Source organism: Centruroides sculpturatus, unplaced genomic scaffold (genome assembly GCF_000671375.1).
Source record: "Centruroides sculpturatus isolate CEXI.00-Female unplaced genomic scaffold, Cexi_2.0 scaffold593, whole genome shotgun sequence".
NCBI lineage: Eukaryota > Metazoa > Arthropoda > Arachnida > Scorpiones > Buthidae > Centruroides > Centruroides sculpturatus.
The window spans coordinates 21,134-46,421 of NW_019384877.1; the positions used below are offsets into that span (position 1 = coordinate 21,134).

Consider the following 25,288-nt stretch of genomic DNA (forward strand, 5'->3'; position numbering starts at 1 on the left):
GCTGAATGCCTTACATTTTGGTTGCCTCATATCTTGCCAAAATTTTGAAAAACAATGATTATCTAACATGCATCACAATAGCTTATGCATCGTTTATATTTTTACTTTAATTTTCCAATAATTTTTATCAACAAAATAGAATACATGAGTTTCACTTTTTAAAAAATGTATCACAATTTAAAATTTTGATTTTTTTCTTTTTAATCTGGGCATCAAAGTGGATAAAATTTTTTATACAATTGGGCTTGTACATATTTTTTAAACGAAACATTTAACAATGACAAAAAATAAAAACTTTTCTGCAATTATAAAATAAATTTGCAAAATGTGACAATTTAAATTGCACAATTGAACTTTTTGAAAGTTTTTCGTTATAAAAGGTAAAACTCCATTTAGCTCGCTTTGAAATGATGATGATATATCCTGTTGACTGACTTCTAATTGTGTGGAAGAAGAATGTTAACTGTACATTGTGTATATATATTTATAACTGGAGATAAATGAACTAGCATGTCTTCTACAAATATTTTAGTCAGGAGGCAAGAAACTGGACAGGTGATATTTATTACAAATATGGGGACGAACATCTTCATTCTGAAAATTATAAAAGTTAAAAATGGACATTAAAGGATTTTACATTTTATAATTTACAATGTTACTTTAATAAGTCAGTTATTTAAATTAATTAATATTTAAAATTTGTAAATAAAAATCTCAGCTTTGTGAAAATTATTTCTTTATCATATCAAAAATTAAGTTTAAATGAGGAATGAAACATTATGATAGTATTCCAGAGCTGCGTTTCTCAAAGTTTTTGATTACGTGATCCAATGTATTTGTAGTGGTTCGGCCATCCAATGTTTGAAACTGGAGTCACTATATATTATATAATGAAACAAAATGATGCATTATGGATGAATGTAACATCAAGTATATTCCTGTTAAGAGTGCTTCCGACCAATTTCGATTTGTAATAAATAAATTTTAATAGTAAAAACTGAAATTAAAATAAGCTATTAAAAAACTGAAAGAATGGTGATTGTAAATAAAACAGACTGTTTCAAAATTATTCACAAGTTACTTTACTTTGAAAAATATTAAGTTTTTTTTTTATAAACTTAGTGAATCCTTTTTAAAAATGTACAGATTGTAAGATTTCGCCAATTTCAAAAAACAATATTTATAATTTTTGTCATAACTCAGGATGTATTTTGTTCATAAGTGAAGTTTAGACTATTTGCAAAAAGTCAAAAATAACTTTTCGAACTCTGTGTTTCCAACTTGTATAGTTTATATAAATTTGTAAATAAACCGTATACACTGACTATATTGAGTGTGGAGGTGTGCTTTCACTGAACCTACATCAGAACAATTTTGAGTCATGCTTAATCCAGCAAACCACTTGAGAAGACGGAGTTCAGAGGAGGAAACTTCACTCTGTGCATTTGCAATCAGAGGATAGCAGATTCAAAACAACAGACGATCAATGCTAAAGTTCTAGAACATGTGCAAAAGTCATTTGTTCATAGTCTAAGAAGTACTTAATTAAAATAATCAAACACCTTAGTATTTCCAGCAATGAAGTATTTAATAAGATAAAAACGTTTTCGACTATATTTAATAGTCTTCTTCAGTTAAGCCACTTTAAAACAAAAACGAACGTAAAATAGAATGCAAGCACAACGGTTTAAAAATGGAAAATTAATTACAACAAAATAAAAATAAAATAAAACGTAAAAACAAAATTAAATTACAATAAAGTATTAAGAAAATTAATTGTCGTGGTAAAAAGATTTCCATGCGAAAGATAGACTTTCTGCGTCTCTATGGTTGATGCATCGTTTGTTAATATGGGCCTTGTAAATTTCAAGTTTTTCAATATGTTTAAGTACTTGTTTGTTGGTGGCTGTCCTAATAATCGATGCTTTGTCCCAATGTACATTAATATCTTGATGTTTAGCGAAGGCTGTCCACATTTTTAGTAATAGAATACTTATGTTCTTTAAGCCTCTGTTTTAAAAGTCTCGTAGTGGCACCAACGTAAACGAGATCTGAATTAAAACGGCGGTCACTTAAAGCAGTGGTTCCCAACCTTTTTTCGTTAGCGTACCCCGTGACATGTCATATCTCTAGATTGTACCCCTCATTTAAGAAATTTAGTGAGTAACCGTATTGTTAATTTTACATATTGTAACTTTAAATTAAAGAAAAAAAACCTAAAAGAAAAAATGTATAATAAAGTTGTGATTGTTGCAAGAAACATTTTTTATCTAATAATTTTTTAATACTATTAGTTTGTGATACATAACATATTATTTTTTCTGCCATAATAACTAACTTTTTTCTGTACCCCTAAACAACCTATCGCGTACCCCTAGGGGTACGCGTACCACAGGTTGGGAATCGCTGACTTAAAGGAATAGAATAAACTCCTGTACTATTGTTACGGTTTCCTTTCTTCTTATCATTTCGTAAAATTCTATAAATCGTAGGATTATGACGATAAATAACTCTTAAATTATTCTTGTGAGATAATTTTTTAATCATCGATTGCAGGAAAGGTATATGGTTGAGAACTACTCTCCGTCCTTGGTTCTTAGTTGTAGGTTGCTTATTTGTTTGATTACAAAATTTAACAATATGAGCATTAATTTCACTTATACGATATCCCTGTTGTACAGCTATTGTACGTATGTAATTTAATTCTCTGTGTGTCAAACATACTCGTACAGTGGGTATAGGACCGCTTTATCCATGATCGAAAGGCTGCATTCTTAAAATTCCGAGGATCAAAGGAATTCTTCGGTATAATAATAGGTAGATAGCTAGGCTTTCGATAAATATCTGTCCAAATTTCCCCATATTTACAAGTTATAGACAGATCCAGAAAATTTACGTTAATGTCACTTTTCTGGTCCACTGATGAAGTCACACCATATGGGTTGTTATTAATTTTGTTAAGGAAATATTGAGCGCCATTACTATTCCTCCAAATGATGAAAACATCATCAACTTATCTTGCATATACAAGTATGTCATTTATAAAGATGGGAGTACATTACTTTCTAATCGTCGTAAAACTAGTTCACATAATAACGAGGATATCGGGCGCCCTATTGGAACCCCTCTTTCCTGTAAATATGTGTTCCCTTCAAATACAAAAAACAAAGTATAACAAATTAGGTGTGCAAACTCTAAAATGTGTTGGTGATACTTCATTGCATTATGTAGTGCTGATCAAAGCTGATAAATCCAAAGGAGTAGTTCTTATTAAAAGAGATTCCTACAACCAAAAACTGCAGGAATACATCAGAGACACCTAGTGCCAGCCTGCTCCTGACAAATATTTAGAATCACTACAACGAAGAGTTAAAAAATTCTCTTCAACCCTTTTAGCTCACTATTTACGAATGCATAACTCTGTAAAACAAGCATCAAGAACACCGAGAATCTTCGCCTTTGACAAAACTCATAAGCCTGACTGCCTTATACGTCCTGTCATAGAGAAATGCGGATCCCCTACTTTTGCAATTGAGAAACAACATTTTGTAACAAAAATAAATCTGCCCGAGGATTTTTTTAAAATTACTAAATTGAAAACAGTAACTCCCGAATAAAATCTTAGTCTCGAGGTTGTAAAAGGAGTGCAGAAATTCTGACATCAATTTTTGCTTTATAGTGCTATGCATATGTGGTGTATACCTGAACGGCGAATTAAGCGGTAAGCGAGCTATGCAGGCGCGTAGGGCCGAAGGAGCTCCCGTAGTCTTTAAAATGCTACTGAAAAAAGGGATTGCGAAAACGCAGAAGACAGAAATAGTTAAAAAAAACACTTCGACATATATAGATACATGGAATTAATAAATGATATAGCTTTATGGCCAACAATATTAACAGATGCTATTATTGATCATATTCTTAAAACAAACCAAAAAGTATAGAAAAGGGATTTCTTAATAAACGAAAAAAAGAGTTAAGATAATGGAAATAGATAAAACACCAGATGAAGGAATTAACTTGATACCCGAAAAATTATTTAAAATACAAATTTACAGTGTTCTTGACACACTATTGTGTCAAATAGAATGGCGCTATGAAAAAATGAAAACTATCTGTGACGATTTTTGCTTTCGCTGTGGCTGGTCTTTACAATGCATGAGTTTGCTGATTTAAAAAATTCAGCTGCAGATCTCGCTATTAAATATAGCAAAGATTTAAAAAAGTACGAATTCACAAGTGAAATTAAAAGTTTTAATTTTGAAGTAACGACTCTTATACAAAATATAGAAACTTCATCTCCGCTTAATATTCTATAGGCTCTTCATGATTTTGGTTTAATCGAGTCTTACCCAAATATCAATGTCGCTCTTCGAACATTTCTAACTCTTCCCGTTTCTATTTCTTCGTGCGAGAGAAGTTTTAGCGAGTTAAACTTAATGAAAAATTATTTAAGATCAACTATCGGACAAGAACGACTATCCAATATTTCTATTATTTCAATATAATACAATATCGTTAAATATATTAATTACGATGGTGTAATTAATGAATTTGCTGAAATGAAAGCCAGAAAAATTCAATTAATATAAATCTTATTAAAAATCTACTGTAATGTTATTTGTTTTATTATTTTCCCAAAACCAAATAAATTAAGGAGCCTAAATGCAAATTCTTGCACAGGGCACAGGAATGGCTAGATACAGCTCTGAACATTTTTATTGCTGGATAGTTAAAGGTTTATTTTATTTTATATTATTCATTCCAGTATAAGTTCTTGTTTTTACATTTACTGATATTGATGGAGAATGAGAATGACTTACTGTCAAGCATCATTTGCAGTAAGAAGATCACTTTCCATGTCAGTGAAAAAGTGAACAGGCACAATGTTAGGATTTGGGATAGCAAAACGCCCATCGACATGTGAAGGTTGAATGCAACTCTCCAAAAGTCAAGTCAATTTATTTTGTACCATATCAAAGAAAGTGTTGGACAGTTCTCCTTTTGGGAGGGCATCAATACTGGTTCTAGTTATCTAGACATGTTAACTCTGTGGCTACTTCCACAATTGGAGGAGGGTAATGAATTACTGTTTCAAAAAAATAGAGAACCACCACACTGGCATCTACATGTTTGGCAACATCTGAACGGACAAATGGACAGGACATGCTGAGAGCCAACAATATTTCCTTCATATGGACACCCAGATCACCTGATCTCACTGTCTGTGACAATTTCTTAATTAAATACAGTAGAGCGTCGATTTTCCGAAAGTCAATCATCCCAAAGAATTCCACTCGGCAAATTTAAATTTTCGCCAGTGCTGTGGTGCTTCAATCTTTGGCTATGTCTTGGGCTACTCAAATATTTTACGTTTTTGATACTAAATTAACATCTGAAGTATAATTTTTTATTGTTTTTATATTTTTCAATATATTTATTTTGTTTGTACAAAATAAAAAAATAATTTTTAACGATACAATAGTCTTTGTTATGCTTAATATTGACGAAAATTCAACGCGAAGCGACACGAAACGGAGAAAAATTTCAACATCGGATACGTTAAATTATTTTTTCGTACATAAATCGGTTATCCGAAATATCAGTTATACGAACAACCCCAGTCCCCAATTGATTCGGAAAATCGACGTTCTACTGTAATAGCACATAATAAATGCTAATGATGGCCTCTAAATGACAGCCAGAAACATTCAAGCAGTAAATTTGTGTTTATTACGTGCTGGAAATCGCATTTAAATGTCGATTATTTAGTTATACATTAGTGCTGTTTTTGACAATTTCTTATGGGGCTGCGTGAAAAATACAATGTTTATACCCTCAATGCCTCACAATCTGCAACAGCTGTGGACTACTGGCCATTGAGTCCATCCTGGTGCATATGCTCAAGTATCTATGGTGCAAATGTAAGTGGAAATATTGCCTTGATGTCTGTCACGTGATATCTTAGGCACACACTGAGTGTCTGAGGTAAACACAAAAACTTATGTTTCATTTTGTAGTGACATCAATGTCATATATATGACCATAGACAGTGACTTTATGCCCATTTAAAATCATAGGATATTTGAGGACACCCTGTATATTAAAAATATTCTAAGATTATGAAACCTAATTTTGGATTTCTAAATAAATTTAGTGCTTAATAAAATGATTGTTCAACTGTAAATCCAATAAAGGATAATCGTTATTATGCAAAATGGTCAAAAAGGTGTCTATCAAGTTTAATGCTTTATTACAACTGAATGACAAAATATACAAATCTTACTTTAATATCATTGAAAACAACATCTGAAGACATTACAATGGGTTGAAAATTGTTGTTAAGTCAAACAGAAACATACAGATGTTTCTATTTGACTTAACAACAATTCTCAATTATAGAATGTCTTTCAGAACAGTGTGAAGATTTCAGAGTTTAAAATATGAGGCAGATTTCTAAAATAAACTGAAAACATTTGTTTATTAAACTCATTTGCTGAAAAAGTGTAAATGGATTTGATTTTACAAATTATTAGTTCCAGCTGTAGTTTTGGATTTGAGTGAAGATTTCACACTTAACAGATAATGTAAATTTTTCAAAAGCATAGAGTTCTTATATACATACTGTATTTCTTTATCCTGGAGAATTCTCAGGAAAACAAAGCAACTTCCTGGTATTCTGGGAAATCCAGAAATTATTTATTAACCTTACTTAGCATAATAAAAATGATTTGCACAAAACAAATAAAATGTGTAAATAATTAAGTACATCAAAAAACCTTTACCATCATAGATTTAAATGATATTTGTTCCATTTAGTTAGAATATTGTGTTCTATTTTAAAAATTTTTGTTCACTTGAAGATGATGAATATCAGTTCATTGAAAGTGCTAGCAAAAGTTAAAAAACTGTTAATGCCACACTCAATGTGTTTTTACTTTCTTTTTACGTGATATTTGACTTGATGTTCAAGCAGCTGTATTGTTATAAATCTGTATAGCTAAGTACAGACAGACAAAGAGACAAACAGGAGTTACTTTTGTTCCTGAACTCAAAAGGGACTATGTGGATGGGGAGTCATGCTTTCAACTAGTTGCTGATAGACTGTACTGTTATATTTGTAACTTGTTCACCGTAGTGTATATAAAATAAAAATAAAAAACGTCAAGTCAAATTATGAGTTAAGTTTTTATATTTTGAACTCAACAAATGTTCAATTTTGTCCCACGCATCAAAAACCTTTACAATGTTATTGATCAATATAAATCTAAAATGAACATAAGCATTTCTTTGATATTTGCATTGTTATAAATTTAAATAAATATTGACCACACTGTTTTTTTAAGGATTATCAAACAATCTTTTATTTTAAAAACCTTTTCAGCTCATTTTAAGCCATCTGTTAAGAATAGATTACATAAAATAGAATAAAGAGCATTTCAGCTAAACAGAACAAAGTAATTAAATGTATAAATATAAAATTGCAACGTTTAACAATACTTTGTTTCTGTTTGTTCATCCGTTGTACCATATTTGCATTTTATTGCGGAGGTAGTAGCCTCTAAAGAAAGGTCACCTCTGTTTTTGTAAAATGGTGGACGAACGAGGGATGAACAAACGTAAACAAAGTATTGTTAAATGTCGCAATTTTATATTTATATATTTAATTAAATATAATACCGTCAGCCATGTTTATATTTATTAATTTTCTTCAGAACAAACTAAGTTATTAAATTATGTTCTAGAACAGTGGTTCCCAACCTTTTTTCGTTAGCGTACCCCGTGACATGTCATATCTCTAGATTGTACCCCTCATTTAAGAAATTTAGTGAGTAACCGTATTGTTAATTTTACATATTGTAACTTTAAATTAAAGAAAAAAAACCTAAAAGAAAAAATGTATAATAAAGTTGTGATTGTTGCAAGAAACATTTTTTATCTAATAATTTTTTAATACTATTAGTTTGTGATACATAACATATTATTTTTTCTGCCATAATAACTAACTTTTTTCTGTACCCCTAAACAACCTATCGCGTACCCCTAGGGGTACGCGTACCACAGGTTGGGAATCGCTGTTCTAGAATAAAAGTGTGAGGTAGCAGAAATTCCTGTATTTGAACTAGACTTTAATATTAATATTGTTCGAGTTATGTAACAATTGTTGTTCATAGCTACCTGAGAAAGTCTCCTGTTACATTTTCTCGAAGGCAACATGATGCTTTCTGGTGATCTTTTAACCTCTGGACGGCCAATATCGTCCGTGAATATCACCAGAGACAGTCGAAAAAAGTCAGTCGTTGTCTGTCCTTCTGACGAAGGAAACCCACACCGATTACTCCTGGAATATCGTCGACCAGTGCCCATTTTGGATAACTTGTGCCATCATTGTGCTAGTGGATATTATAGTGGGACTAATCACCATCGGAACTATTATCACCCAACGAGAGCTCCATTGGGAAATCACCTTTTATCACCAGGTATTTATGCAACTCACGCTCGTTATGTGAACTCTCTCTCGCTCTCTCTCTCTGCAATCAACTTTAGAACCTCTGTATCTTATCCAATTTATTTTTAATTAAATCCTTGTTAAGTGTTAATTGTAGTTCGAGTCACTTCCATATGCTGTCTCTTGATCGGCTGACATTACAAATCCATCTGTCCACTTACGGGACCACTCACGCGACAGTGTGACATAGTAATTGCCGTCTCGTTTTTCCGTGTTCCGATAAACATGGTGGTGTCAATCCTGACAGGGCACTAAAGAGATGCCGACCCGAAAGGTCACAAAAGCTTTGACCAGAAGAACAAAATTATTTACATTAAACTGTAAAACAGTTACAACTTAGAATAGTGTTTTTCAAATTTTATCATATTTGCAAAATTCCAAAAATTCTTTAAGATTCTTTACAGAATAAACAAAGCTTCAACACTTAAAGATAATATAGTTAGTACATAATTTAATTTTGTGGTAATTTTAATATAAGTATAATTTTGTAAATAGTAGATAAATGGAATTGCACAATGCCATAACGTTGCAAATGCCATTTTTCTCTACATACATTTTATTGAAGAATTGAATTATAAACACAATGTTCTCTGCAGAAAAAAATACTGTGGTAATAGTTGTGTAATAAGTGGCTGTATTTTGAAACTGAATTTATGTGAAGCCTTATGTCATTGCATGCTTCAAATAATTTTGTCCTGGTCAAAGCTTGTTCTTCTACATAATTTTAATAGTTTGTTCTGTTTAACTGAAATGCTGATTATTGTATTTTACGTAAGCTGTTCTTAAAGTTTAAAACTATTCTTAACAGAAAATGGTTCAAATTGAGCTGAAAATGTTTTTAAAATAAAGATCAAGTTTGGTAATCCTTAAAAAAGCAGTATGGTTAGTATTTGTTAAACTATGGTGTCAATTTTGTATATCATGAAGATATACATTTATAAATTTAAATATAGATAGCATACATCAGCATATTACTTCCACATACATACTGTGATTGTGTGTGTTTGTATGTATATATATAAACACACACAAAAACAGAGATGCCAAACTCAGAATAGACCTATCAGTATTGAAGGATCATATATCATGGTTAGAAAGCAGTAAAGAACAATGTCCCTGTCTATCCTGCTTCTAATATGGTATCTTTGCTCCAATTTTAAGATATTTATAAACAGGGTTCCTACTCAAATTGTTGTTTTAAATTCCATGACTTTCCCTGACCAACTTTTTACAAATTCCCTGATCCCAGCTCCCTTACAGTAAGGCACATTGACAAAATAAAAGAGCATTTAACTTACTATGCAAATATGCTATTGCTTCTCCAACATTATAATTAGTTATTTTTTCTAATTAACACTTATATATTTCTTTTATAATTGCCCAAATTATTAAAACTAAAAATAAAATATTTTATTAAATTAAAATAGTCTATCCTGTTAATTGACAATCATACATCTATGTACTTTGAAAGAAGAAATTATTTAATTATTATTCAATAACAAATCCTGTATATTCCACATACAAAAGTATATATTTATTATATTTATCTCTTAATAAATTTGCTGAACTTTATAAATTATTAATACACTGGAAAAAATCAAAAATTGTTTTATTATGCAATCAAAATTTTAAAATAAAGAATGATAAATAATATCTTTTGAATTATTTTTATCATTTTTTGTACTTTGTAAATTTTTGGGGAAATTTTGTGTGTGCTTGGGAAAAATTTTGGGTCATGAAAATATCCTGCACCATATTACTTCTTTAATATACTTAGTCAAGCATATTGTCAGCAAAAAATCATGGCAACCAAGGAGGCATATTCCCTGACTTTCCATGACTTTTTCCAAACACTAATGAAAATCTCTGATTTTTCCTGACTTTCCAAGTGCTTAGGAAACCTGTATAAATTATCTTAACGTTATTGTAAAATAACTTCTAATTTTTTCAAATTATAATACAGTACGACCTTGATTATCCGGACTAATTGGGGATGAAGGTAGTCCAGATAAGGAAAAATTTGGATAATTGAAACAAACACTTTAATTTGTCTTTTAATGATAATAGAACACATTTTCTTTTCAATGACATATCGATAATATTAAAAGTAAATACTGTATTTAAACCGTGATCAAATTTTCAAGAAACAAACGTTTGTATTGAATTTGGACTACTACTGACCAACGCTAACAGACTACCTATTGTTTAAAAGGCCCTCTAGTAGCACAAGAAGACGGATTTTATAAAATAAAAAGCAGCTGAAAGTGCATTTTTATGAATAAAAATTTGACAAACTATTTATCGTTTTATGACGAATAAAATTTTTTTGTTACGTTCGCAGCTTTTAAGTAATGCATAAACCTTTGGATCGTGAGGCATAGGCAGTGGCCCATGTCGCCCATGCCTTACGCGGCCCTTGGTCATAGAAATGATGTAATTTGAATATGACATACGTATTTATAAATAATTTAAGTTATATTTTTATTACGACGCAAAATATATTTAAGAGTTTATGGCCACTGTGCCAGGTGAGACGTTGTAGAAACAAAACAAGTTATGCATTCCATCACATACATAAACAGTATCGTAATTCGCCAAATGCAAATCAGCAAATTCGTAAAATTTTTGTTTATTTTGAACAATCCGGATAATAGAGGTTTGGATAATCAAGGTTCTACTGTACTACTTTTATAAAATTAATTATATTAAAAAGTAATTAATATATATAAATAGAAAAACACACACTTTATCATAAGGTTCTTAAAATTTTGAATATTCAGTAATAAATTATTGTACAATAGATTTTTACAGTAAATTTAAATTAATATTTCCCATTCAATACAATAGAGATCATATAATTGATGAAATTCACCATTTGTTTTTATGTCATGCACATGTCACTACACTCTGTACATCACATAAACCCTGTTGCAGTGGAACAAAAAAATTTTACACAACATTATTCAATTCTGACATACATACATACAAGAAAGACTTTGGCCAAACACAAAGTGTTTAGTCGGCAGAAAAGAGGGTAAGGAAAAGGGGGGAGAAGGGGGAGAGGAGCTAGATAGTAGAGAAAGGTAGGATCCCTCTAAATGATGTACATATGGGTACAGTACCCTCTATGTTTGATGTTGGCATGCAGTTTTTAGGCTGCAAGGCTGTAGTCCCCCAAAGGGTCTAAAAGAAAACCTGAGTGTAGCGAACACCAATGATTGAGTGCTTCCAAGAATAGCTAAGTGTAGAAGTTAGTGCCAAATGGTTGTTAGTAGGAAGACTTATATCTATTTAATACTAATAAAACTGCTAGACAGACTGCAAAAAACAAATAAACACAACGACAAACTATACGAGATAAACGGACCGACAAAAGACAAACAAGCAAGACCCCAATATTTTTTCTGTTTGTTGTTTTTGGTTTTTTTTCTTGTTTTTAACTAAATAAATAACCTACCATAACCTAAAACGAATCTAACCAGACGACTAAAGCTAACAAACCCTAATTCAATTCTGACACAGGGAGGCCAAAAATTGCAATTTTATCATTCCTGTTGCTCATTATACAAAGTATGCAAATAAACTTGCTGCAATATTTTTGTCAAAATTAAAAAAATATTTGCCAGGAAGCAGGCAGTGAAGATGAGCCAAATTTTACATCATTGACAGAGTTAAAAAAAAAGCATTCCAGAAACAATAGCATTAGATAGCTTTGATTGTAATTTGATTAGAAGAACATGCCATGGTTTCTTCATCTAAGAGAAGAAAGATCAATTAATTCTTAAACTACTATTAATATCTTAAAATAAGCAATCAGTTCCTGGAAGCCATGCCACTTAAAAGTATTTTTTTCTTTTTCATAAAACAGTCTTTCCTTCACATAAATATTGCCTTCCATATCAGAAAAAGTGCCATCCCTACTTTACAAGTAGACTGATTTAGTCTTGTGCATACCTACTTGCATCAATGGTCATATGTCATATCAGGTGAATATAGATCTTGCAGAACCATATTTGTTTCATTTTTGGCTAAAAATTCATGAACAACAAGAGCATTGTAAGAAGGTGCACTGTCATAGTGCAAAATCCATGAGTTTTCTAGCCACAAATCAGGTCATTTTCAATCAATTGCTTCATACAAATGATAAAAAGCATTCAAATAAAATTCTTTCTTGACAGTTTGACCAATCGGAAGGAATTGGTGATGCATGACACCATAACAATTGAAGAAAGCAGTCGACAGAATCTTGATTTTTGACTGACTTTGACGTGGTCTTTTCAGTCTCGCTCCACCTTTCAAGCACCATTCACTTTGATTGATGAGCTGCTTCAGTGTCAAGCATAAATCCATGTTTCATCACCGATACCAATGCATTTTAAGAACAATTCGTATTGAGAAAGCATTCCCTCAGCCACATAAACATGTTGTTTTTGGAAGAAATTCAACATTTTCAGGATGACTCCAAAAGCAACATGATCAACAGTGAGTTGAAAAACATGAAGCAGCTGTATGCTTATAAAGTAGTAATTTTCCATGGTATAAACATTGTCAAAGAAATAGTTGTGTAATTAATATCTTATAGAAATGTTATTTCAATAGTTTGTAAAGAAAACAAATTGAAAAAAGAAAAATTATAGAACATTACACAATTATAAAAAATGTAAATAATATTAATTTAAACACAGGTATGCAACTAGCAGAATGCTGGGATAGTTTCATAAATTTAAATGCACAGACTGATTGTTAATTAGCATTATTGTTTGTTTGCAGTTGAACTTCGTCTAATGAAGATAAAACACTACAAATTCGAAGTTTTCTTATGGAAGCTTTACGTACGTTGTGATTTTTACTTGTTACAACCGAAGAGGACTATTTACAGCTGAAATGCATTTTAGCACAACAAATAGAATAAATACTATTTATAATTTATTTTGTATACTAGTACATTCTATATATTAACAGGACTTATTATACTGGAATTATGGATGCAGATATTTAGTCTTACATGTAAGACTAAATATCTGTATCCATAATTTCAGTATAATAAGTCCTGTTAATATATAGAATGTACTAGTATACAAAATAAATTATAAATAGTGTTAAAAAAAGGACAAAAAGGCATAATAATTAAATAGAATAAATACTTGTATTGGTAAAATAGTGCATTTTGATTCTTATTTTGTTGCTGGAACAACAACTGGACTTATTAGAAAACTGTTTGGAAAGACGAACCCTAGCAGATATCTACCAATAACATATTTTAAAATATTTATATAGCTACCCACAACAAAAAATTAACTTCATGGTTTTATTTTTTATTTTATGGTTTTTTTCATATTTTAATTGTAAAGAACTTCCATGCTGATCTGCAGTATGTTCAACAGAAAATACTGGTAGCTTGCTTTATATATATATATATGATACTGTGAAAGACTGATATCTGGCAAATGTAAGATTCTCTGGTGAATGTCAGCATCCACACAGTTGTTTCGTGTATGTATAAAATATTTGCTAAATATCATTATTTTTCACTTACACCAGCAAATGTCGACTGATATTCAGTATGCACTGATGATGAATGTTGAATAAAAATATTTTTAAAACTGCATTTAGTTGTGGAACACCTTTTTGCAATCACAGCATATATAGCCTTGCCTTCCACTTCTCGAATTAGTTGCAGCTGCTTCTCTCAGAGACAAATCTTACCAAACCTAACCTAACCTAACCAACCTAGCCTAACATTGCATGCACCAACAAACCTTACATAAGACTGACAAACAGCAGTGTTCGAGAGTATAACAAATAGATGTGGCTTGTCGTTTCGACCTCCACCAAAGCTTATCTGTACTTATCGACATACACTGGCAATTGTTCGAATGTATAATAATATAACCAAATATTCAGTCTTTCACTGATGTATTTTGTATGTAAATGATTGTGTTTTTTTTTTTTTTTTGTAAAAATAAAGTATTTTGTGTGTGTCAACATTCACCAGAGAATATTGACATTCTATAATTTCGGTCTTTCATGGTGACATATATACATATACGTATTTTGTTTTAGCTAATTAGCTTTTGCATGTATTCATGTAGTATATTTACAAATTTTAATTGTAAACAACTTCTTTTAAACTCCTCTTTTACCCTGATAAATAAAAGTGTGCATTCTAATTCTTTTTTTTAAAATTAGAATACAGAAAAACGAAAACTTTGAGGTTCAGTAACAAAGGCACAAGTAAATTTAAATACACTAAACTTTTCCCTAACTATTTTGTAGGGAAATGAAGTTATGTCTTACATGCTGCAAAATACAGTGTGTTCTTTATGGCCAAGACTGACTGAGTAGAGATATGCTTTCTTGCCTGAAGTTAACAATCAGTACTTTTGTGGTTGAAATAATTAGTTTTTCTGCTTGTTTTGTGTATTACTTTGAAGGAAGGAGGGCAGCATTATTGCATTGTTCAACTTACACATTTTTGCTAAGGGATTTTGTGCTAGTCTTTCATCATGGCTTTTGTATGCTAGTTTCCCACTTTCTTTTTGTTATAAGAAAATCCATATCATCTTTGGTATTAAAAAATAAAGCAATTAAAATCAATAATTAATTGTGTAATTTAAAATGTTAAAATGATGAGAGGAACAGAGTGTAGTACTAATTACTTTCTAGTCAGAGGGAAACACTTATTCAAACTGAAAAGTAACAACTATTGCTCCATGAAAACAAGGATGAAACAAATATACTGTTAGAAAATAAAAATACATCATAGCAAATATTAATCAAGATACTGTTGCAGGTTTTAAACAAACAGATTAAGACCTAAGTTAAAAGAGAAATACAGAAAAATAATACTTTGTACTCAGCATATGTCATCAAAGACATATAAATTCTTCATAAGCAAAATTAAATTAAAATGTACTTGCTTTCTTGGAGTTTTAAGAGGTTTAAAGAAGCATCAGAAATATTGGGCACATAGCTGGAAAAAAAAAGGAAAATATTGATGGAATGAAAAAGTAAAGGTTATTGTGGAAATTACCAAATAAAATTTAAAAACAGACTCAACATAAATGCATCAGATAAATGAATACAGGTTACAAATTTATGATAAAATTAACCGAGATATACGAAGGTAAAGATATATGAATGTATTGAATAAATTCAAATCAATTAGGAAATCCAAAAAAGAAAAGAATACTATTGCTGTTATAAATACAAAAGATTGGCTTAATTATTTTTAGTGCTTTAAGAAAATAGAGAATAACTTCCAATAAGCACTTAAAAATTTCAAGAGGATAAAGATATTAAAATTCTAGTAGAGAATAACAACATATACCAAATTATTAATTGATGTGCATTCCAAAACTCTTTTGATGTTAAGAGTTTCTAAATATAAGAAAACAACATAATATACAGCAGAGCATCGATTATCCGAATACCGATCAACTGAAACATCAATTAACCAAAATTAATTGATGTTTCAGTTGATCGGTATTCGGATACTCTCCCCCCTGCCAACCTAAACTGTAGGCCTAGTTTAATGTACTACACTATATAAGGTATGTACTTGTAAGATGTGTGATACAAATTATATATAGTACAGTTCCGTGTTTAATATATTTTTCATAAATGATCAGTTATCAGAAAAATCAGTTATCCAAACAACCCCAGTCCCAAATTGTTTCATATAATCAATGCTCTACTGTATACAGTAATGTCTGAAGTGCTATAAACTGAATGTTTGTCTTTATTTGAAAATTGTAGTCTTTTCTCTCCTCATTTTCAACAACTTCTTGTATTTTATGACCATATCAAGTCTTGCTACATTGTAAGCCATATTTTCTGCAAAGATTCTAGTAACTCTTGTTATGCATGATTATTTTGTGCAATTTTCTTAGTATTTTTATACAGTCAAAAATCAATATTCTTATTATGTTATTGATGAATAGTGACCTATTCAGTTAATACATGTGCCTAGTGCTATACCAAATTAATGTTAAAAATGTCTGTTATTTTGTTTAGAAGCTGAATTTGATGCTTAATGGCACAACACACCGAAATGAATATAAAATACGACTCACATCAACCATTAACCAGTGTAAATACGATTAACATTTGAGTGACGAATGTTTTCCTAACCTCACAATATCACTGAAGTTGTAGGTAAACATACTTAACATATTGTTATATAAATGGCTTTATATGTTGATTTGAATGATAATTTGAGATTTGTATACCTTGTTGTACAGTTGAAATAAAGCATTAAATGTAGTAAACACCTTTTTAGCTATCCTGAAAATGTAACACTACTAAATAACAACTAACTGTTTGCATGTGAAACTTATCTAACACAGAAAAACATGCTAAAATATTTAAACTACTTAAGGAAGGTCGATCATTGTATAGTGGTATCTTGGAACTCAAATGCCCCAGAGGTCAAACAACTTGGAACCCAAACACTTTTTTCAAAGAAATTTTACCAAAAAGTCAAACTTTTGGAACTTGAACACAAAAGTGGGTCATATGGGTACACATGATGCAGCAATGTTGCCAGATTGGATTCATTTTTATTCTAGGCTAAAAAAAATGAACATCCTTTTCTAAATTCACTGATGTGAATTTGGGACATGTAGTAAATAATCCGAATTGTGTTCAATTCATCTCCTGCTCTAGCTCAAAAGCATCCTTGAATAACTTATTTTTTTACTCACTGTTTGTTTGGTACTTTTTTAAATAACACTCTGTGCATTTTTTAAAATCTATTTGTCAGCTCTTATGTTCAGGAAGCCACACTCACCAACAGACATTTGTTTAATTCCTATTAAATAAATATCTGTTAACTGACTGATAACAAATTGATAAATACTGTAGGCTTGAAACAATAGTACATTAAATTTTATTTGAATATTAAAATGTAAAGAATTTATTCTTCTACTTTAAACTAATTTTGTTATTTCAAAATATTTATGCTGATTGAATATCATAGTTTGTTTTCAGTGACTGTAATATGAAAGTAAGGAAATACAGTGGTGCCTCGTATAACGTACACCTCGAATAACGGACGCTGTGAACAATGCACTTTCTGTTTGGCTGTTACGTGACTCGAGCAACGGACTGGTTGCAAACAACGGACTTTCCGTTCGGCAGTTACGTGAGGTGAACAACGGTCTTTCTGCAAACAAGTGCAAATGATGTTTCCACTCTTTTGCCATTGCCAATGACAATCTGCTATTTTTATAATATATTAGTATAATTAAAATACATTATTATTATATCTGAAGTTCAGAGCTTCCGTTGAGATTCGGCTTGCTCCCTTGTTTATTACGTACAGTACATCACCTCGGTGCAGGGTATTTACATTTATTCAAGTGTTGTGCAAATCATGGCTTCTAAAAAAAACAGAAAGGTGATTTCAATTGAAACAAAGCAAGATATCATCAGAAGGAGTGAAAGTTGACAAAAACTTCCTTGTCAAATGGGGAGAGGTTAAGGAGTTTACCAACACTCATTATCCAAACAGAGCCAAGGCCAACAGGATCAATGATCTCTACAATGACACCCTTGCCTGTCATTTCTGACAGGTGTTGAAAAAGAGAGAGAAACAGACCACCTTAGACATGTTTTTCAAGAAGCAAGCTGCCAAAAAACAAAGAATGGAACAAGAGGAGATGACCCTGCAAGCTCTGGTAGCCTCTCCTAAATCTGACTCCGATTAAAAAACAATAAAACCAGACCTGCTGAAATGTGTAAAAAGTCTGTATCTGTATGAATGTGTAAAGAAAGTGTTCCTCCACCTCCTCCTGGCATAATTGGTGACTGCTCCATTTTCATTTTTTTATGGTACAGTACGGTTATTTTATGCTGCGGAACGAATTATATGTTTTAACATGTATTTCTATGGGAAAATGCGTTTCGTATAACGGACTTTTCACTTAATGGACATGCACATAGAACAAATTAAGTACAGTGGAACCCCGGTTAACAAACATCCTGGTTAACGACCAAATCGGCTAACGAACTTTTATTTTGCAAAAATTTTGTCTCGGATAACGAACTTAACGGCTTTTTGTACCAAATTTGTAAGCTTGCCGACTTTTAGGGAAAATCAGTTAATCATGTGTCAGTGATGGTCTAGGGTCCATTCGTACATTGGTGGTGGCGGAGGAAACAAAGATGATAAGTATTTTACAGTGAAAATCGTTTATTAGAATGGGAAGATGCTTACATATTTGAGGTAGTTGGAAGTGGCTTATCTATAGTATTTTCTCTCAGCACTGAGGAGTGGCGTATCACTGGTCCTACGATAGTGCAAGCTGATCAGATGTAGCCCCAGAGCGGATGAGATGGGTTCGCTTGGTCACAGAAGCGATGTGTAGGTGACAGAGCTGCAACAACCGGAGCGGTCCGTGAGACACAACACAAATTTTAGTGGGCACGACTTCAGGCTTAATCCAGATGAAGACGACACAGATTAATCGCCATAGAATTTTTAGGAAAACTGTGTTTTGACCTTGAGATTCGGGTTTTTTATAGTATATCTTCCTCTTTTAATTAACCCTGCTTTGCATATGCAAAGCATATGCGAAGCAGGGTTAATTAAAAGAGGAGTACCTCAAGCCAGTAGCATTTAATGCTACAGGTCAGAGGGAGTGCTCCACTAAATGTAATGTAACGTATGTAAAAAATGTAGTATTTCTTCCTTAAATCTCACCTTATGATTAGTCCTGTGTCCCATTCCTCGCTTCCCGATTGTTTTCTTCTTTGTCTCCAGGTGAAAACCGAAACCAGATCAGGTCACAAGAAAGGTTTGTTCCGAGGCGTTTATTTGACACCTGTTCGTCGACTCTGATTGGAGATTGTTGATAAACCTATAATCCTTTCGCTCATAATTTAGCCTATTGTTTCTGCTATCTGTCATTTTAGAACTTTAACGATCGTATGTGATGTTTTTATACCCATCAAATCTTTCCCCCTTTCCGAAAATTTAACCTAGATCGACTGTTTATGAGCACGTTTTCCTATATTTTCATTAAAGAAAACCCATTTCACAAATAAAATTACAAAAATACTGACGTCTAGAATGGATTACAGTCGACCCCCCCATAACACTGTTGATTTTTCTGTTTTATACGAATTCCATGTTGTACGAGTAACTTAGATTTTACAAATACATGTGCCGGGCTGTGAACGGCTCACGTATTTGTAAAATCTAAGTTACTCGTACAACATGGAATTCATATAAAACAGAAAAATCAACAGTGTTGTAGGGGGTCGACTGTAATTGTATATGCATTAATTTCTATGGGAAAAATTGCTTAGGTTAACGAACGGACTCGTGGAACGGATTACGTTCGTTAACCGGGGTTCCACTGTACGTTATACGAGGCACCACTGTATGTTACAAAACTGATCAGACAGTAATTTAAACATAGCAAATTATTTGATAATATGATGCAAACAAAAATTAAAATTTATTAATTAAAGATAAAAATGAATCCAGTACAAGAGAGATTAATTGGAGAAAGTTGTATCAAATTCTCAACAAGAAATTTAATTTTAACAAGATTGTTTTAAATGTTAGTTGTAATGCAAATTTCAATTTATTATTGATTTTGGTGTTTTTTTTTAAATATTGTGTTAATGTTCTGTATTCAAATTTATTCCAATTAGTTTTGTTCTGTTTTGTAAGTATTTAACTGAAGAAGCTTGGAAAAGATTAAGTAAAAACATTTTAAAATTAGTTTTATTTCAGTTTACAAGTGGTTCTTTGTTGTTGATAATTTGTTCCTCAATCTGACATGTAATTTTATGAGACTGATATCACTGCTGAAGGAACCCTGGATTAGTCATGTAAAACTGACATAGCACTTTAGCTTTTTTCTTTTTTATCTTCTATCAATATAGCTACTATTAATGAGGACTTACCACATCCCAATCAAAATATGACCAGATTACAAGGTCTTTATTCTTTAATTAACTTCAAAATATACATTTTGGATCATTATTAACTAACATATTTTGGAATATAACAATTCTGTTAACATTAAAGGCAGATAACAAGAGGGACTTTCAGTAAAATCATTTTTCACTTGATGAAATGAACATGAGAACAAATAATACACTTATCTAGTATTGAGAATTGTTAAGTACAATTTTACACTTTTAGCAGAAACTGTAAGTTGGCAATTTGATTCAAGATCTTATATGATGTCACAGTGCCGCAAAAACGTGCTGAGCAGGAAAAGAGGCCTATTTCTTTTTTCTTTTGGAAGGTAATATAAACATTGTAATTATACAGAAATAACCTACTTTTGAAGATTCTCCCTGCTTTCTTTTACAAAATAGTTTCAAAAAAATTCCAATCCCTCCCCAATAGCATGCAAAATTAAATTCCTTCGTGGTATTTTTTAAAAAATTGACACTGATTTACAACCACTTTTCCATTCAGTTATCTTCAAATGAGTTCTCAGTTGATACTTCTCATGATAATGTTAAATCTTTGTTAGTTGTAAATTAAGCATCTTCCACCATCTTGTTTTCTAAATATATCTGGTTTGTTGTTAGGTACAAATACAAGCCTCTATTCTTGTATTCAAATACAAGTACGAATCTGAACAATTCAAAATAATCTCGAAGCAGATGCATATCACAGGATTCATCATTCTCATGTTTGTTTTATCAAGTGAAAAATGACATTTATAAAAGTCCCCAATACAGGCCTCATAGTGCCATTTTCCCTCCAAAAAAGTGAGAAAAGTGAGTTGAAATACAAAAATAGTGAGTGCAATAGTGACAAAACAAAGTGAGAACATGGAAGGAAAACTCAGCAAAATAGCAGTAAAAGTTTTTTTCGTTCTTTTTATTCTGTTATGGTTAAATACGTTTTAAAAATTTCTGTATATACTGTAATAGAGTAGCCACTTGTTATATTGTGGCTCAGATATATTGCACTTTTTTGGTCCTCAAAATTTTAAAAGCACTCGCATCAATAAATTTTAAATTACCAATTGCCATTGAATTTCTATTTGTAACAAATACAGTATTTTATTTCTACCATTGTCCTTGAAACTACCACTGAAGGTGAAACAATAAATTTGTCAAGATCTAAATATGCATAACAGGTAGACATATCAATTGTCATTTGTTTCCTTTTGATATTGAATATTGTTTATTTATTAGTTTTAAGCATTGTCTCCTCATTTACAAGTTTCTGTGAATTTGAAATTTCAAATTCACTGCATAATGTGTAAGGAAAAGATTTCCATAATTATGAATAGAAAGTTTTTATACAGTAGTAACTTTAGTAACTTTATTAGTAGTAACTTTATTTTGCTTTTTTAGAGAATTTTTACTCTTTGTAATTTTATAAGTTTTGATGGTTCTATTATATGTTCCATATTTATTTTTAAAAATTTTCAAATTTATAATTTTTATTGAAAAACAAATTACAGGAATTTTTAATAAGCGATTTATTGTAAAATATAGTACTGTATAATAAAATCGTAACTGATATTTTGTTTTTATATGGACAGTATTTGTTTTTAAATGTCATTGTTAAAGAAACAATGCTAATTGGGCGTTGGTGGTATTGTTGTTTACGTAAACATCAATTAATACAAGATAACCAAGAATAAAGTTCAGTATTAAAAAACTAAGCTTATTTTATATCAAAAACACTTGCTGATGAAAGAATAGAGGATAGAGATTGCATAGCATATATAAACACTTTTTTTTTGTCATTTTGAACACCATATAATGTAAATACACGAACACTAGGCAATCTTCATTTTAAATGTAGATCAACTAAAAGTTGAATAAATTTAAAATGAAAATTGCCTAGTGGTCGTGTATTTACAATATATGGTGTTCAAAACAACAAAAATAATCAACAACACAGTTTCAAGAATGTAAAATATATGATCTCTTTAGTATAAGCCTAGAATTTTTAGTACTCAGTTATATCACACTTTTCCTTTGTCTCCTGACAAGTGTTATATAACAAGAATCTACTGTATTTCCAGTAAACCATGAATACTTAAAAAGTCTTTGACATCTGTAAATAATCAGTAATGAAAAATGATGTTCTTTCATTCTGGTTATTCTGGATGTTTTCAGCTTCCTTCTTTTTTGGTTCCTCTTGCTTTTGAACACTTATCAGTAAAAAGCATTATATGTGCTGCCCGTACTTCTTTCATGTTCTTGCTGTTAATGGTCTTCTCCCGTTATCTTTTTTTGTTCGCTGCTTTTAATGTGAGATCTGAATAGGCCCTGGGTCTAAATTAATAATTTCAAAATAATATTAAATTTTAATATCTTGTCACAAATAACATTTTCCTCTTATTTTCTTCTCATAAAATTTATTTAGATGAGAGGGGGAAAAAATTTAAATAATCAGTATAACATTCCAATGATACAAAATATTAATATATTTAAATATTTAGAATCCTTTNTATTAAATTTTTGTTATAAAATATTCTTCCGTTTGGGTGATAAAAATAACGTTTTAGCGTGGGAAAAGATAGATAACAGATGCTACTTCCTTCTAGGGAAGTTAGAACATCCTCTGTTTTTCCATTATCTGCTAAAAATCTTGCCTCGATGGGAAATGTTTACCCCTCAAATATTCCCCTTTCCGTCCGTTCCCACGGAAGAATCTTTGCATGATGATTGGTCGCCGATCGTCAGATATAGAGGAAATTTATCAGAATTCGGGGAGTTCACTGACAGACATAGAAGAGTCAGGACTCCATTCATATTGCTCCTAAAGGCCAACGCCTATGCTATGAGCCATACAATATACGAAGGATTAAGTCTAAAGATATAAATGTATCAAGTTAAGTTGATCTCTCCAGAGGAAAGAAGACAGAGAATTCTAGAAGTGAAACAAATACTTCATATACAGAGCCGAAGTTTAAAAACAACGATCAGGTTGTATGTTCTTAAATGATCTTGTGAGCTCTCTCTCTCGACCTCATATCGGTTGTAGTATAAGTCCGTATCTCTCTTGACTTATAGATTGAAATTCGCATTTACTATCTCTCATTTATATAATATTTTGTATTAGTTTTAATTGTTTATGGTTTATTAAATTTATTCTTGTTTATTTTATAAAGAAATGTCTCTCAATTATTATCGGAATAGGATTTCCCCACGCGTGTTTATCTGCGTGTAAAACAACTGATAAACTGGTGTCGGGACCCCTGACGTAAGGAAGAAGGTGAATTCGCCATCACTAACTTCCGCCCTAAATTCCACTCACGATAAGACCCTCCACCACTCGGATTCCTATTAAATAGGAAAACCATTCTTGTAGGCTCCGAGAACTATTCTCACGGAATAGGCTGAGTAAGTGGCACCCTTTAGCAGGTGCCCCCGGCTATCTCACATTAACAAAAACTTGGCCTGTCGCATTTATTTCACTTTTTTTTGGTTTAAGCACTCTTTCCAACATTGATGCTCTATCAGGAGGAAATGGCCGCCATGAAATTGAAAATCCCCATTCAACATCAGCATTGCCATGAGAGATGGTCAATGTTGATTTCAATAATTTGGCTACACTGGGACATCTATCGTGATCAGAAACTGTTTATTTTTTAATGCCTCAAAACGTGTAAATATTGATTTCAAAATAAATAAATAAATCTGAAATAAACAGATTTCAAATAGTATAAGTAAAATAATATTTTATTAATGATTTCATAATAACAAAGAACTTTTTCCTGCAGATGAATAAAAAGCAACATTGTTACAGAGTTGTTAACCTTTTGGAAAGCATGTGAAAATTTTTCCGCAAGCAATCATGTGTTTTACTTTTTACAACACTTAAAATTTACCAAAAATAAAAATAAAATTAAAAGATTTGATGTATATATATGAATTTACATTTTAGTTTACTTTTTTAGTCTCAATTAATGCACACTTATAGTTGGTATAACAGAAGAGATTAAAAAATGGATAGTTCACAAATAAAGTAATCACACATTTTATGAAAATAATACTACATGGAATAATTATACTTGTAGTCAATTTAAACATACATTTAGGAATATATAGATGTGATTAAACGTTATTATAATCATTTTATAGCATATTGTTAACTTTATTTTATTTAACTCACGTTTATGAAAGTATTTAAAGATAAATAAAGTAAAAATATTCTTGTAAACAACAACTCCATGACCAAATTGTTAATTAAAACCAAATGATCTGTCAAATTATTGGGCTATAACAAGAATAATTAAATGGTCAGAAATGAAATAATTTGTCTAGAGGTAAGAGGTTACACCACTATCTTGGGTTAATTTTAATAATTATAATATACAGTAGAACCTCGATTATCCGAACCTCTATTATCTGGATTGTTCAAAATAAACAAAAATTTTACGAATTTGCTGATTTGCACTTGGCGAATTACGACACTGTTTATGTACGTGATGGAATGCACAACTTTTTTTTGTTTCAACAACGTCTTACCCAGCACAGAGGTCATAAACTCTTAAACATATTTTACGTCATAATAAAAATATAACTTGACATATTTATAAATAAAAATTATATAATTTAAATATAAATTATGACCAAGGGCGGTGTAAGGCATGGACAACATGGGCCACTGCCTATGCCTCGCAGTCCGAAAGGCCTTGCGCCTCGAAGGTTTATGCATTACTTAAAAGCCGCGAACACGACGAAAAAATTTTACTCGTCATAAAACGATAAATAGTTTGTCAAATTTTTATTCATAAAAATGCAGTTTCAACTGCTTTTTATTTTATAAAATCCGTCTTCTTG

At 31.1% G+C, this 25,288-nt stretch overlaps 1 protein-coding gene across 6 annotated transcripts in view; it reads right to left on the reverse strand.

Moving 5' to 3' along the window:
* Nucleotides 1–246: 246 nt before the first annotated feature.
* Nucleotides 247–25,288, reverse strand: part of LOC111630976 (CTD small phosphatase-like protein 2) — a 149,893-nt gene continuing 124,851 nt past the window's right edge. For 4 of the 6 annotated variants that reach the window (XM_023375147.1, XM_023375148.1, XM_023375149.1 and 1 more), the window contains exon 12: nt 247–594. In XM_023375147.1, the coding sequence (XP_023230915.1) occupies nt 529–594 (66 nt within the window). In that variant the 3' untranslated portion in view covers nt 247–528. Of the gene's footprint in view, nt 595–6,622; nt 6,677–15,426; nt 15,480–25,288 lie in introns of all 6 variants that reach the window. The other 2 variants (XM_023375146.1, XM_023375150.1) reach the window with 2 other exon arrangements.